The 15,585-nt window shown below is 36.1% G+C and overlaps 1 protein-coding gene across 2 annotated transcripts in view; it reads left to right on the top strand.

Moving 5' to 3' along the window:
- The window catches only part of MARCHF6 (membrane associated ring-CH-type finger 6), a 43,500-nt gene that overhangs the window by 23,825 nt on the left and 4,090 nt on the right, over window positions 1-15,585 (top strand). For both annotated transcript variants that reach the window (XM_010708508.3, XM_019613829.3), the window contains exons 11-25: window positions 1,262-1,320; window positions 1,933-2,013; window positions 3,135-3,203; window positions 3,315-3,389; window positions 3,995-4,129; window positions 5,112-5,231; window positions 5,537-5,637; window positions 6,274-6,411; window positions 7,734-7,935; window positions 9,124-9,193; window positions 10,273-10,454; window positions 11,500-11,634; window positions 12,829-12,918; window positions 14,049-14,181; window positions 14,843-14,978. In XM_010708508.3, coding sequence (XP_010706810.1) covers window positions 1,262-1,320; window positions 1,933-2,013; window positions 3,135-3,203; window positions 3,315-3,389; window positions 3,995-4,129; window positions 5,112-5,231; window positions 5,537-5,637; window positions 6,274-6,411; window positions 7,734-7,935; window positions 9,124-9,193; window positions 10,273-10,454; window positions 11,500-11,634; window positions 12,829-12,918; window positions 14,049-14,181; window positions 14,843-14,978 — 1,726 coding nt within the window. The remainder of the gene's footprint in view (window positions 1-1,261; window positions 1,321-1,932; window positions 2,014-3,134; window positions 3,204-3,314; window positions 3,390-3,994; window positions 4,130-5,111; window positions 5,232-5,536; window positions 5,638-6,273; window positions 6,412-7,733; window positions 7,936-9,123; window positions 9,194-10,272; window positions 10,455-11,499; window positions 11,635-12,828; window positions 12,919-14,048; window positions 14,182-14,842; window positions 14,979-15,585) is intronic.

The raw sequence follows: 15,585 nt of genomic DNA, 5'->3' as shown, positions 1-15,585 counted from the left end.
TACTGGTCTAAAAGTTTTTCTATGATGTTCTTTCCAACAAGTTAGTGACATTGACTTAATTCATATGTTCTGTAGCTTGTTATAGGACTCGGGAAGTTTATAACCTTTACATTGAAAGGGATCTATTAGAAATTCTTGAAGTTACTAAAAAGAAAAGGTAGACTGTGCACGGTCATCTCATGAAACACTCAAGATACAGAAATGTAGCTGTTAAATTTGAGTGTGCTGTCTGTAGTTATTGTGGATTTTTCATCTGACTACTACTTGTTCTCTCTGGGCATGAAGAACTTATCAGTGCTTCTCATCCTTCACAGTACCTGCTAAGCTCTTTGACAGGGATTTGGATTAAGACTTTCTAATCATTGGTTAGGATAGCACATCTTGATAAATCTTTCAGGTTTTTTTTTTTTCCTGCACTTTGGTTTTATGAAAATGAGGAGGAGAAAGAAGATTATCAGGCTTCTTGAGGGTATATTTAGTCCACAGTAGTCCCCGGTGTGGATTGTTATGATACAGCAAAGGCAATAAAGGAAAGAGACTGCAGTTACTGCTTCTCTTTTACTTTCTTACTGCCTCCCTTTAGTCTGGTAGGAAAGAGAGTTTGAACTCTTTAGTCTTTTGTAGCCTTAGTGAGACCGCAGGATGAGCTGAAGTGACTGGTTAATACAATTGAAAATACACAGGTGTCCAGAAGTAGGGGAAGTACTGTGTTTTTTCAGTACATTCCTTCTGTGACCTCAGAATGGGGGAAAGTTATCAAGAATTGTGACAGTTCTTAATACAGTAATTCAGGGTAGAGGTAAAAGCCTTCTCAGTTTCTTCCTATGCTTTCATTGGAGTGTTGTCTCTTCCCCTCATATTCAGGTCTTTCATTTTTCATCATCATAAAAGTTAGAGCAAACTGAATCATTAATAAAGTAACAGGCTCCTACAGCAGTATGTGTATGAGATCAGTATCAGTCTTGTACATAGACTGGAAATTTAATTTCCCCACAGCTACATGAGCTAAAAAAGAAAAGTCTGCAATCTGGTCTGTGCGGTTTTATATTTGTAGTCCTTCAGTGGGAGTTTTAATCCAACTTTCAGCATTTTTAGGATAGTGGAATTACAGCACAAATCTTTGTACAGAGAGAAAAAGGGTTTTTGAGTGGTTTTCTCAGAATTGATGAGAAATAGAATGATTACCATGTTGTATAACACATCCTGCAAATAAGATTCTGATTAGTTTTCATGGCTTTTTCTTTCTGCTTAAATTACACAGCATTTTGTCCATACCACATTGGTCACTTCTCCATTGTTGGCCTGGGCTTTGAGGAATATGTAAGTACTGCTTAGTACTTTCAAAATGTAAAGACTGCCATTATTTATGTAATCACAGTATTTTTGTAGTACTCTTCCACTTCTGTTTGTGATTAGAAGTGACCTGAAAAGTCATTTTCAAGTGTGCTTTCTTCCTTTTACAGAAAATGCATGTATGGTTTTTTTGTGTGTGTTTCTTAAAAGCACCTTGTTCCTCATGCATTCTTTGTGTACTGGGTAGTTTTCATATCTGGTATTGAAGGCAAGGGGGTTCTGTAAGGTAAGGTTTCTTCTTTCATGTATAGAGGTAAATCATGGAAGTTGAACAGGACCTGTATGTTGGACAGGACTCATGAGGATCATTGAGTCCAACTCCAGGCTCCACAGAGGACCACCCAAACCCTATGCCTAGAGGGTTGTCCAAACTCTTCTTCAGCAGATTTGGTGCTATGTCCACTGCCCTGGGGGAGCCTGTTCCAGTGCCCAACCACACTTCGGTGTGAAGAACCTTAACAAAATTGTCATTCTTGAAGAGTTGAGATTTTGACTCTATCTTAATTACATGGAACAACGGTGTAGCCTTTTAAGAGATTAATCAATCTACCCCCATTTTTTTTTTTTTTTTCCTTCTAGGTTCAAGCATCTCATTTTGAGGGCCTGATTACAACTATAGTTGGATATGTTCTGCTGGCAGTGACTCTAATAGTTTGTCATGTATCCTTTTGTCGTTAGTTACCTGGTTCAGGTCTTATTTGTGGGTTGTCTTTCTGGAAATACTTTGGAGATGCACAGAAGTGTTGCAGGTGCACCTGATTTACTGTTTTGCTCTGTGCTTTCAGTGAAATCGGAAGGAAATTTTTTCTTAGTTTTCTTGGACCTTTTAAAATTGTCAGTGGGACTGCATGCTTCAGATCTCTTGCGCACACTTAATAAGACAAATTTGTAGGATATTAGGAGATTATACAGGCATGTTTGAGTGCCTGTAGATAACTTTTGAAGATCTGTCCAAGATGATGAGTAAAGATCCTCTGATTTTTTTTTTAATTTTTTTTTTCCTCCTCACTGTTCTTAAATGTTGCCATGTACTACGTAGTCTCATTTCTCAAAACCCTGCAACTGTGAAAAGACCAAGGACACAATAAGAAGTTTATTCAAATCTCTTTGCTCCTGCCAGATCTTTAGTGTACAGACTAAATTTCTCATTTCTCTTCTGAAATACAGAGGCTTTGCAGCAAGCATTGCTTTCAGATGATAGCCTTTATTACAGAGAAAATTAAGTAGCAGTGTATTTTTGAAAGGTAGAAGACCACGGGCAAATAGTTCACACCATAGCAGCTTCTTTTTAAAGGAGTTGCCTCAACTTCAGTTTAAAGAATGAATATTTGTTAGCGGTTTCCTCTTCAAGTGTACGTACACAAAGCTCATGTCAACTTCGGGCCATATTATGCTAGTGTGCAGTGTAAATGTGGTAATAGGCTTGATGGCATGTCTCTGTTTTGCCTCCTAAAAGAAAATTTTGAAATTGGCCTTGCCGTGCTATTCATAGCATGGGTTTTTCAAAGGCAGTAGTTTCTCTGGAGAGAAATTCTGGTTGAATTACTTCAAGAAAGTTTATTATTCTTAATTTAGGTTTATATTTTTGGAGGTTACCTGGCATGTTGGTCTCCCAACCAATTTTGAAATAGAGAGCCCTGATAACGACTTGTTTTTTAATTTTTGTCTTTTATAAAAATTCCTGTAGATAAGCCACATAAGTGTTTAATATTAAACTATAAAATGCTGGGATGATTACAAAAAGTATTTTTCAGTATTATTTTCTTGACAGAACTATTCAGGGCTTGGCAGCGCTTGTTAAGTTCCAGCGGTCACGGCGTTTGTTAGGAGTTTGCTATATCGTCGTCAAGGTAATCCCATCTTTTCTGTAGCAAAACAACTCTCTCAATCAAAATTGCATGATACTTTGCTTAGCCATTTCTGTTAATCTGCTGAGATGTTTTTTCTTTTTTCTCCCGAAGGTTTCCTTATTAGTTGTTGTAGAAATTGGTGTGTTTCCTCTCATCTGTGGCTGGTGGTTGGATATATGCTCTTTGGTAGGTATAAAAGTATAGGATAAAAACTTTTTCAGTGGTGTTCGTAGTCAAACAAAAAGGTTTTGATGAGAATTGTGACAGGAGTTGGATAGCACCTTCCTGTTCTTATAAATACATTATTGCTGGAGTGAAGGGATTGGAGTGGATACCACACGATGCTAATTTTATTCTCCTTTATATAACCCAGTAAAAGACTGCTGTGATAACAAGCTTATAGGCAAACTGGTGTACTGAATAAATTTCTTCATGTTTTTTTCTGGGAAAAAACGAATTAGTTTTAAATGGAGAAAGTTAAATATATAGCTCCACTAGTGCTATAAGAAATTAACAAGTGTTTGCTTGCATCACAATGCCACCTTGTTTTATAACTTCTTTAATGTATGTAAAAGGTGGAGTTCTCTCTGTTGATCAAAAATTGATTTCTAGTTGCTGTTCTTAATGTAAATTTTAATAACTGTTGGGTTTTTTTGTTGTTTAAATGCTGTAATTATGAATTAATGTGAGACAAACATTTAAATGTTAAGTAGTGTATATGCACCAGGATAAACAAAATGAGTAACTGTGAAAGTCTGCCAGGTGTCATTGTTTTTTTTAATTACTTTTAGGAAATGTTTGATGCCACTTTAAAAGATAGAGAATTAAGCTTTCAGTCTGCCCCAGGTACCACAATGTTCCTGCACTGGTTAGTTGGGATGGTTTACGTCTTTTATTTTGCGTCCTTCATTCTTTTACTGAGAGAGGTAAGTTGACAAGGACAGGATTAGTGTGCTATGTAGTTGAAGCTTGTGTGTTGATCTATTACATCTTTGGCAACTGGTGTTGTTTCTACTGTGTTTTGTGTGTAGATTGGATTTCAGAGCTATATAGAAGGGGCCATCCTGGTACATACTTTAGTGGAAAGTGATGATATAGGGTAATGCTTTACAAAAGTTGTTCGGAAAGTTACAGCTCCTGTTTATTTCCATGGAATCTACAATAGATGTGAAGAGCACAGCACTATTTGATAGAGCAAAATGTCAGCTACAAAACACCATTTTTCAACAGTCACCACCATTTGCATGCATTTTTACCAGCCATGAGCAAGAGCCTGGATGCCACACCCATAAAAATCTACACCAGTGGAGGAAACCCACTGTTGCCACTGGTGAAACACAGCACCCGCCACCTGACTGTGCTCACATCCACTCCATTCATGTTCACCAAGTGTCACTGAGTATCAGTGGGTGCCATATTTTCCACATGGAGAAATTCAGTGACACGTCTTTGCTTCATCTGCACTCCCATGTCAGATGCCATTCTGTCAGATTGCCCCTCTGCTGCCATCTGTCACAGAGCAACAGAATGGAATGGAATATTTGTGGGAGGGTTCAACCTCTACTGCCGTACCACCAATGTCCACCTCTGATGTTTTGGGCCAATATAATAAAATAGGAGGTCTTGCTTCTGGAGCAGCTCTCATACTGTAATGTTTCAATTGAGTCTTGAATCTTTGTGAGTTCTGCCTTCAAATTAATAATTGAAAGCTAAGCTTGTAATTGTTAATTGCTTCTTTTATATTCAATGAAAATACTTTCTTATTCTTTCCCTGTACCATTTTGTTATATTTTATGCCACTGCTATGTTTAAATGTTGTTGTTTTTTTTTTTTTAATGCAGGAATGTTATGCAAAATGTGAAACATGGAATTCAGAAGTTCATGTTTGTTTCCTGTTTTCCACTTTAGGTACTGAGACCTGGTGTCCTATGGTTTCTCAGGAATTTGAATGATCCAGACTTTAATCCTGTGCAGGAAATGATTCATTTGCCCATTTATAGACATCTCAGGAGGTTTATATTGTCAGTGGTAAGGGCTTTTCTCATTTATTTTTTTACTTTGAAAGAAAACTTATGCAATACTATATAATTAAAATATTTAAGGAAAACTTAAGTGATCAGATGCCGTACCTGGTTGCCAACAGAATCTGCTGCTTTGAGATAATGAAAACTCAACTGGAGAAGGGAATGAATAAGTGGTTGGGTGAATGGATGATTGTCACTTGGCCAGAGCTAACCCATCATACACAAAAAAACATGTTGGAAAGTTGAATGGGAGAATGGCGTTGGTTGATTCTGCCATTCAGACTAACATGGTTAATTTCTTTTCTGTAGATTGTCTTCGGATCAATTGTACTGCTCATGCTCTGGCTTCCTATACGCATTATTAAGTATCTCCTGCCTAACTTTCTTCCATACAATGTTATGCTCTACAGGTAAGCATTTCATTTCAATAAGATTTTTCTCAGTTCAGTAACTAGAAAAAAGTGCTCTTTGAGCATTAAAATGGCATTGTTTGGTATGTTATTTTTGTTATTTTGTTGGGGTTTTTTTGTTTGCTTTGTTCCAATTAAACCAAACTTTATTGCCTGTTCTCAAAAAGTAAAATGATGAAGCATGTAGGGACATCATTCAGTTTGTCAAATGAGGAGCTGATAAAAAAAAAAAAGTTTGCTTTCTGTATACCTTCAAAACAGTTTTCTCTTCAGCCTTACGATAGGAGAGCTACTGTGTTTGTTTTTCCTGGTTATCCATTAAATAAAAATGGGCTGTAGATGCAATAGCAAGAGTATTTTTCTGTTACTAAATAATAGTTGAATCAGCAATGATTAAAGCATATGGAAGAGCAAATTGGATGGTGGGATATCATATTTCTTAATATTTCTTCTAAAATTTCTTGTGCACTTAAATGCTTAAATGCATTTAGTAAGAGCTTAGAATAGTTTACAAGGAAAAACGTTCAATTTTTTTCTGTTGATATCCAGTATAGTTTTTTTGTTGTTGTTAGTATGATTCAGTGTAAGAGTTTACTGACAGAATGCTCCTTATGTTTCTGCTCTTCCCATTTCTAGTGATGCTGCAGTAAGTGAGCTTTCCCTAGAGCTCCTTTTGCTTCAGGTGGTGCTTCCAGCTTTGCTAGAACAAGGGCATACAAGACAATGGTTGAAAGGTCTCGTACGAGCATGGACCGTAACTGCTGGATACTTGCTGTAAGTACAGAAAGCCAAAATTAGCTGGACACAAGGCTTGTAGTTTAGCCTCTTAATAAAGGCAGTATGCTTTCAGGAGAGTTATTCCAGCAAGTAGCTTGAACAGTTTGTTTGTTTTTTATAAATAGATAAATGATTTTTGAAGAAACTACTATAGTGATTTCCTGTGGGTGTACCTCTTTCTATGAAATTATACTAGTCTTTGACAAGTACTGCCTTTCGTATGCTATTACAGAGTTTGCTTAGGAAAACTTTTACAGAAGTCTGATTAAACAAGTTGTTAACTTTCTATTAAATGCAAAACTGAGATGTGTCAGAGCATTTCTGTCACTCGTAATCCATGTGCACAATACACTTATTTCTTATACTATGAGGGATGAGTTGAAGTAAGGGGAAGATGACTTAGAATATCAATCTGAAAATACTGATATTTTTTATTAAAAATTATAATTTTTTAGTATTAATTTTATTAAAAATTATAGATTTTAGAGGTGGGTGATAAGTCTCAAAATATACTTTAAACTGTATCATGGTAACCTAAAGTAAATGATCACAAAAGCAGAGTTATTTAATGGTCAGGCAGAGTTCATACATTTGAAATGATTTTTGAGTTCATGTGCTGCTTGTCTCATTCATCAGAAAATAAGGTTGGTTTTGTTTCTATTAATTTCTTAATTAATCTTCAGTGTGGATTGACATTGTCCCCCTATGTTGTGCTCATCTTGGATCATATGAATAGAGTGTTATTAGGATTAAGGCTAAGCTTTGTCTGAGACTCTGTGAATGAGAGACCTTTTCTTTCATTGCAATCTGAAATATGTTTTCAACTTCTCATGAGGACCTTACCATCTCCTTCTTAGTTTGCATTTTCAAGAGTTATTTTTGGAGTTTGTCAATGTTTTGATAGCATTTAAATGCGGTGGAAGAAGTTCAGATGATGACAGAAATTGCTATGCTCTTTCCATTGTTGCAGTTGCAAAGAACAACTCTAGAATATTTCTGTAGCAGTTCTAGGTGAGCAAAGATTAAAATATTTTCCTCAGCTTTTCTTAAAATAGCAAGCAGTACTCTGAAAATGCTTTCATCGACTGGCACTAGACTATCTACATGCACCTTTCTGCTAATGAAAATTTCGCTGCAGCTGAGAATAATTAACGTTCAAGATTTGATATTGAAGTATACAAGGAATATGAAAGGAATGCTTCTCAAATAGACTGAATGATTCTGGGATTGATGCTCTTAGGAAGTTGTGAGCAGGCTTTGAACGTCTTAGAATCTCATTCATATCAAACAGAACAAAAATGGAAATTTGACTGTTACAGAGACCTCCATTCTTACCTACTCGGTGACCAGGAAGAGAATGAGAACAATGCAAACCAGCAGCCTAACAATCATCATGCTCGCAATAACAATGCCATTCCAGTTGTGGGAGAAGGTCTTCATGCAGCCCATCAAGCCATACTTCAACAAGGAGGACCTGTGGGTTTCCAGCCTTATCGGAGGCCTTTAAAATTCCCACTCAGGGTAAGGTATATCTAATGTATAAAGAGAAAAGGGAAAGGCATTTTAAAAATAACTGTGGGAGGGGGTTTGTTTTGTTCTGCAAGATTCTGCTTACACATTGGAAGTCAAATGGTGAGTCATGTTTTGTATTCTATATGGTTTATATATTTTAAAAACTAAACTTTCATTTTATTTTCACGCGTTAGCATTTAATCATTTATTTTTGTCTGCTTCTTCCTGTGTTATTTATTCCTACATGGACTAATTTCTCCCCAGCACTCCTGCAGTTACTATTTAGATTGCATTGATCCCAGGCAAGTCACACCATATGTTCCTCAAACGGAGCAGTTTTTCTGACTGACAGCTGCAGACCAGTTGTCAACCACTTTGGTTTTCTTCGTGTTATTTGGAATCCTTAGCCCTAAAAGATGTTCTGTGTGCAGAAGGGTAGGTGGCTGTCTCTTGGCATGCACTTTGAGTGTTGTTGAATCATCCCCCTTCACACACGCTACAGAATCACAGGGCTTCCCTTCCTTTAGGCAGTGTTGAAGATCACAACCTAGAGATGAGACTGATCTTTGCTGTCTAAAAGTCTCATCAAGAAAAACGCGTTACAGATTTAACCTAACCTGTCTGTTGTGTTAAGGTGTTAGTTTTCCCACAGTAAGCTTGTTCCTTGTGTGATCTTGATGAATAGGGAAGCAGAACTTCATACCATGTGATGCTTAATAGCTGTAAACATGATCAGAGAGCCACCAAATATGATGTTATCTGCTGGTAACATAAATCTGAGGGCACCTATAAGAGCTTGTTACCAAGTTGATCCATGTAATATGAAGTCACTGTCTTGCTTATCTGACAGGGAGCTGGAAACTTTCAAGGTTAATTGAAAGTTATTGTGCTGGTCAGTGCAAAAAAAGATTATTTTTTTTTTAATGTCACATAGCAAAGTACTTTGGTTTTGCTACATTCAAATCTTTATACTGTTGTGACAACTGACAAAAGCTCTTAAAAGAAATACACAATACTGTACATGTGCTGCATGTATGGTGGGGGTAGGCCTATTACCCTGAAACATGAGTTGATATTTGAGCAGCAGACAGCAGAAGAGTTTTGGCTTAGCTGCCTTTCTAGAATGATTTATCTTTTTATATGCTTGCTGGCTTTCAGTAAGTAACTCTTATAAACAATTTTTCTTTCCTCTTTCAGATATTTCTTTTGATTGTTTTCATGTGCATAACATTATTGATTGCTAGTCTTATCTGCCTTACCTTACCAGGTAAGTCTACTCTTGTAAAACTGTAACTACAAATAACCCAGAGAATAATGCTCAATAATGGCAGATGTTTTCAAATCACAGCTTAAAGTTAAAAGAAGAAAACATGGAGAAATCATGTCTCGTTTTGAAAGGTACATCATAAAATTATAATAGCCTAAAATTTGTATGATTGAGGTAATAGTTGTATCTAAACAAAAGCTCAGTTGAGAAGTGATCAGTGTTTCCTTTGTTTAGTTGTATGGGATTATTTATGTTTTGAGACACTTTGTAGCAGAATTGAGAGAAGAACTGAATTGATTCTCTTAGATTTGCTTTGCCTTTTAGAGAAGGAAAATATATATTGGCTGTTACCAGAACTTCTTATGCTATCTTCCTTATTTAAATATTCATCATATCAGGTCACTAGTACACTTGAAAGTGATGTACATCCCACCTTCATGAAAACTTTTTGTACTTGTTCTAAAGAATTTAGAACAAATTGGGACATGGGAACTGGTTTGAATTTCAAAATCTGACTGCTGTAGTACTGTGTCATTTTTACCTACTTTTATTAGCGATCCTACTGTCAGTATTATCAAGGTATGAGTTCTAAGTTTTGAAGTGGTTTGAATAATATTATGTAAAATAATTCCACTGTAATACTAGTGAATTGAAGCTATTTAAAAAATGAAATGTAATGAATGAGTCTTAGTATTTTGATTGAAGAGCTTGACAGTGAAATAACCCATACATCACTCAAGATTTTAGTTCAAGCTTATGCACTAATACGTTATTCCTTTTGAAGTTCTAAAGATTGTTATTTAGGATTTAACAGTATTGCATGCAGTGTTTTGTTATGCAGTAGCTCAGATTACATTTGTTGGTGCAATTAAGTTTTAGAGAAAAAAACATACGTATTTGACATCTACCCTATTTATGTGAGGCTTGCACATTTGTGCCTTGTGGGCATAGTACCAAAATGCTGTTATACTTTGTAGCACTGATAATTAACAATGAGTGGAAGTATTTTTTTTGTTGTTAGCATTCTTCCTTACTATATCAAAAAATATTACTCTATTTAAAAGTGTTTGTGTTTTCAGTGTTTGCTGGCCGATGGCTAATGTCATTTTGGACGGGGACTGCCAAAATTCATGAACTGTATACAGCTGCTTGTGGTCTTTATGTCTGTTGGCTAACTATCCGAGCAGTGACTGTGCTGGTAGCCTGGATGCCACAGGGTCGTAGAGTGATCTTTCAGAAGGTCAAAGAGTGGTCTCTCATGGTGAGTCTTAAATATTTTTACTGAAGTATCAAGAAAAGTTAGCAGACAAAACTTGTTTCTTTTTTTTTTCCTTGCTAGTTTTGCACCGTAATTTGTACTGCATTCTCCTTTTTCAGGCTTAGGAAATGTGGAGTTTACATTCCTATTGCATAGGCTAGCTCTAATTTTGGAAAACAGTTTAGCACAATGTTAAACAGTCAGTGGAGATGAGTTTGCATATATATGTTACATAGGGGGACACATGTATACGTAAACATGTGTACATATTCACTTTACAGGAACAAACAAAAAATGTTGCACTATATTACCCTGAATGCCATATGTCCTCAGGTATACATAAGTGACTCTGAAAGTAATGCCTCCTATGTATTTTCATGGAAACTACAATAGATGCAAAGAGCACAAGAACACTATTTGATAGAGCAAATTCTCAGCTAGAAAACACCATTTTTCAACAGTCACCACCATTAGCATGCATTTTTGCCAGCCATGAGTAAGAGCCTGCATGCCACACCCAAAAAGATCTGCACCATTGGAGGAAACTTGCTGTTGGCACTGCTGAAATGCACCACCCACCACCTCACTGTGCTCACATCCACTGTTTGGTCTTCATTCACGTTCACGAAGTGTCAGTGAATGTCAGTGGGTGCCATTTTTCTACATGGAGGAATTCAGTTGCACACGTTTGCTTCATCTGCACTCCCATATTAGAAAATATGTATAATAAAATGCCATAGGATAGTGTTCCCTATCGATAAGAGCAAAATGTGAATTTATGGTTAAAAATTATATGGATACCAGTAAGTGCAGTCGTGGCTTTTTCTGGACAGCCTGTGGAATAGGACTTGATCCTAAAAAAAAATTTGTATTACAAAACTGTTGATGTGGTTGTAATGATTTTTATGGATGCGTATATAATATATGTGCATTAGAAATCTATAGTGTTTCTTCTCCAACTCTATGTAGTTTAATTTACATTTTGAAGTTTAAAAAAAGTTTCCTAACAACCATATGAATTGGATGTCTTTTTTTTTTTTTTTTTAAGATAATGAAGACACTGATAGTGGCAATACTGCTAGCTGGTGTGGTTCCACTTTTGCTTGGTCTTCTGTTTGAGCTGGTCATTGTTGCACCTTTGAGAGTCCCTTTGGATCAAACACCTCTATTCTGTCCTTGGCAGGTCAGTTGCTCCCATTCTTTTCCTACTGATCCATTGATCCATTTCTTCACTTAGGATTAAGGGTTATTTGAGTTCCTGTATTAAGGGTTTACCTGAGTTCATTGTTTGTTTTTATTTTATACAAGTATACTTGTATACTGTACAGCTGTTATTTTAAGTCAACTATATCATTGAATTGGTAGATGCATATTTCACATACCTTTTTGGAAAGAATCTGTGCTATTGATTCTACCAATTTCTAATTCATGCATGTCTTTTAAAAGTTTGGGTTAAATATACTGAAAGATGTTACTTTCATTTGGCAGAGCTTCCTCAAAAGAACAGACTAGGGAGACTTGAGACTTGGTTTTCAATTAACAAGGAGCTATGGAGATTGGAAATAATTTCCATTTTTCACAAAAGGGGATTAATTGACTTAGACAAAGACTGTGTGCTTGAGCAAACACAGAAAGTGCTTCAAAGCAACTTGAACACTGGCTTTTTTCATAATACTAGATTTTCTATAGAATGTTTTTATTCAGTAACCTTTTACAAGTATGTTTAGTACAGAAAGGATATACTTAACTTTGCACTATAAGCTGGTAGCTATGTTGTGTCTTTAAATTCCATGCTATAATAATTGCACCATAGGGTAAGGTATAAACATTCCACAGAATTCTATGGTGTCTTTTTATGAAGGGCATTGCATTCCGTTGTGTTCTCACATCAACTCCAGTGTTCTGAAAAATTACAACTTAAGAGATGAAAAACAACTTTTTTTCTGACTTGTATGAGCAACGTTGTGTAATTCATTTTCATTTTTAAAGAAATTAAAACAACTTATTTTTGGGTAAATGTAGTACAAACGCTGTTCTCTGTACTAGAATATACTAGAACAGCAATAGTGTGTTGCTCTAAATGTAATGCTTCTATTTTGTAGGTAGTTTCTTTTGGCTTAAAAGTAGTAGTAGCTGACTTTTCCAGATGCAGGGAGTTTAGTATTTTATAGATGTCATTTAATTCTGAAAGTATCCTGTCTCTTAGGAATTTGCAGAAGAAGCCAACTCTTTTAAACAGCTTCCCTTGTAAATAAAAAAAAGTTTGGTTATGGTTTGGTTTTATCTTCATTTCTAAATAATAACAACTTACTTTAAAATCTTTCAGCCAGAAGCTATTAAAGTTGTTAATGCTAACTGTATGCTTTTACACAATTAGGACTGGGCTCTTGGAGTTCTGCATGCCAAAATAATTGCTGCCATAACTCTGATGGGTCCTCAGTGGTGGCTGAAAACAGTCATTGAACAGGTGAGAAAAATTGTCTGTGAGAATGATCTGTGTAGAACATGTTGATGAATGTTTTGTGGAAACAGTCAGAAGATTGAATTACTGTTCTAGTAATTTCAGTAATTGAATAAAACTGAAGTAGTCATGTAGAACCTCTTTAAACTGCATGGCCTAATCCATTGAGATACACTTAGCAATAAAAGAAAAATAAACCTCAGAAATATGAAATCAAGAAAATGCTGCTTATGGGTATACACAGATTTTCTCAACTTTCTCGTGTTAGAGCAAGAAGCGTTATTCTTTCTTCAGATGAATTCATATGTGTACATATAGTGGACATATGCAGTGTCCCACCACTCAAGAACAGAAAATATGCAGAAGAACTTTATGTAAGAGTGAAGGAGCACTGGAACAGGTTGCCCAGTAAAGTTGTAGAATCTCCTATGGAGATACTCATGATCCATCTGGACAGCAACCTGTGTGACCTGCTGTAGGGTGCCTACCTTAGCAGGGGGATTGAGCTCAATCTCTTGAGGTCCTTTCTAACCCCTTTCTAAGAGCTGTAGAGATTCCCTCATGCATACATGAATAGATATATCAAATAGTAATCAAAGAGGAAAGGAAAGATTAAGTCTGAGTGAGCTGTTCCATGTGAGTTGTTTGCACAAATGCACAATCCTTGACTATAACATTTATGTTCTATACATTTCATAACAATGTTTACTGATCGTCCTAGGTTTGCCCAGGAGAAATGTAGTCTTAGTTCTTTGAGTAACTCAGTGCATGCCATAGCTGCTTCTATTCCATATGCTCTTCCTGGGCCTGCTTTATACATGTGCACTTCTGAACCATCCTTAGAAATGACTGCATTCCAGGCTGTGGGACAGAGGCCCTTATATAGGTACATGTGCTAGCTGATTGAAGTTGTTCTCCAGTGAAATACTGAAATGATTTCCTGGAGTCCTTATGAGGCAGACTAGCAGAGAGTCTTTTCTTTTACAATCATGACCATCATGATTTCTTCAAGTTGGGAACACCATTTGCCTCTCATAAGGAGAGTTTTGCGAAACCTTGTAATTACTACTGTAAGCACAAAAGTATTGCTCTTTTGATTGATCTACTAACTACTACTTCTAACTTGTTCTTCTTAGGTATATGCAAATGGGATTCGTAACATTGATTTACACTTCATAATCTGTAAACTGGCAGCACCAGTGATTTCTGTTCTGTTGCTTTCCCTGTGTGTACCGTACATCATAGCTTCTGGTGTTGTACCTTTACTAGGTATGTATACAACCAGAATACCTGCTTTAGAGCAAGGTGAATTTACCTGTGGAAATAAAACATGGAGCTCTAGGTTATTTTTTATATAACCACTTCTGCCAGCAAATATAAATGCATAAGTATTGTTCTGTCAATGAAGTCTGGAGTTTGAGGTGGTGGTGTGTTTTTTTTTGTGCAGTATGTTATTCTGACTGGCTTTCTAATTAACTAAGGTGCAGAATACATCAGAAGCGTGGGGTTAAATAATTTTTAGTGGCAGAAATGTAGGTAGCTAGCAAGTTTGAGGTGGTGACGTTTAATTAGTTTCTTTGAACAGTCAGCTTTTAATTTTATACTTTGTTCAAAAAGTACTACTGAGCTTAGGACACCTTTTCAGTGAGATTTTCAACTCGTTTGCTGATGCAAATTACACAGAAGTCAATAAGCAAGTAGAATTGATAAACTCTTATTCACTGTGTTTAGTGGAAAGCTTTCTGCTCTGCTTAGGACGATCAGGACAGACATCTGTGGTGTTGGATATCTTGAGATAATTGGATGCTATTTCACTATCTTCCTACTGAAGTTACAGTATAACAAAAAGCAAAAGCACATACAGAAGCAGATTTGCATGTGTTACCTTCAGCAACGTTAGATCATACTAAGGTTGTATCTTTTTTTGTAGGAGTTACTGCTGAAATGCAAAACCTAGTTCAGCGTCGGATTTATCCTTTCCTGCTCATGGTGGTGGTTTTGATGGGAATCCTCTCCTTCCAAGTCCGCCAGTTCAAGCGCCTTTATGAACATATTAAGAATGACAAGTGAGTGTATAGTATATTTTTGGTGGTGGTGATTTGTTTCATCTTTGAATTTTTCCACTTTAAATAATAAGTAATGATTATATAGATACGTGTTCAAATGTAATTTTCCGAGTTTTTCTAGTTAGCCCAATTAGTTTGGAAGTTTTGTTACCCAAGTTTATAACACTTGCTCTTCTTCAGTCCTTCAAGAACATGCCCTTTCTGCTTGAAATTGATCAGTAATGCATTAGACGTTATGAAAGAACTGTTCCAATCGTATTTGTGTATGTATGATTTAGTTCTTTAAATTCGGGTGCAGCTTAACAGATGAAAATAATGATTACTTAAATTCTGTACAATTCCTTTCTTAATAACTTACTCCATTCTGTATATCCACGTTACTTTCTTAATGCAGCTTACTATCTTCCTGTTTTTCTGATGTTGAAAGCGACAGTAAATTAGATGTCTCAATGTCTGCTCACTTCTATCTGTTAAGTACCGGAACTAATATTTCTATTTTGTTCTCATACTTTCAGAATATACATAGGACCTTCTTTTAAAAAATATTCTATATCCCTTCCTAAGTAGTGCTCTGTGCAATTCCACTGCTGTGGAGGTTATTTGGAAA

Source organism: Meleagris gallopavo, chromosome 3 (assembly GCF_905368555.1).
Source record: "Meleagris gallopavo chromosome 3, MGAL_WU_HG_1.1, whole genome shotgun sequence".
Lineage (NCBI taxonomy): Eukaryota > Metazoa > Chordata > Aves > Galliformes > Phasianidae > Meleagris > Meleagris gallopavo.
The sequence above is the reverse complement of the archived record's forward strand: the minus strand, read 5'-3'. Positions and strand labels throughout refer to the sequence as shown.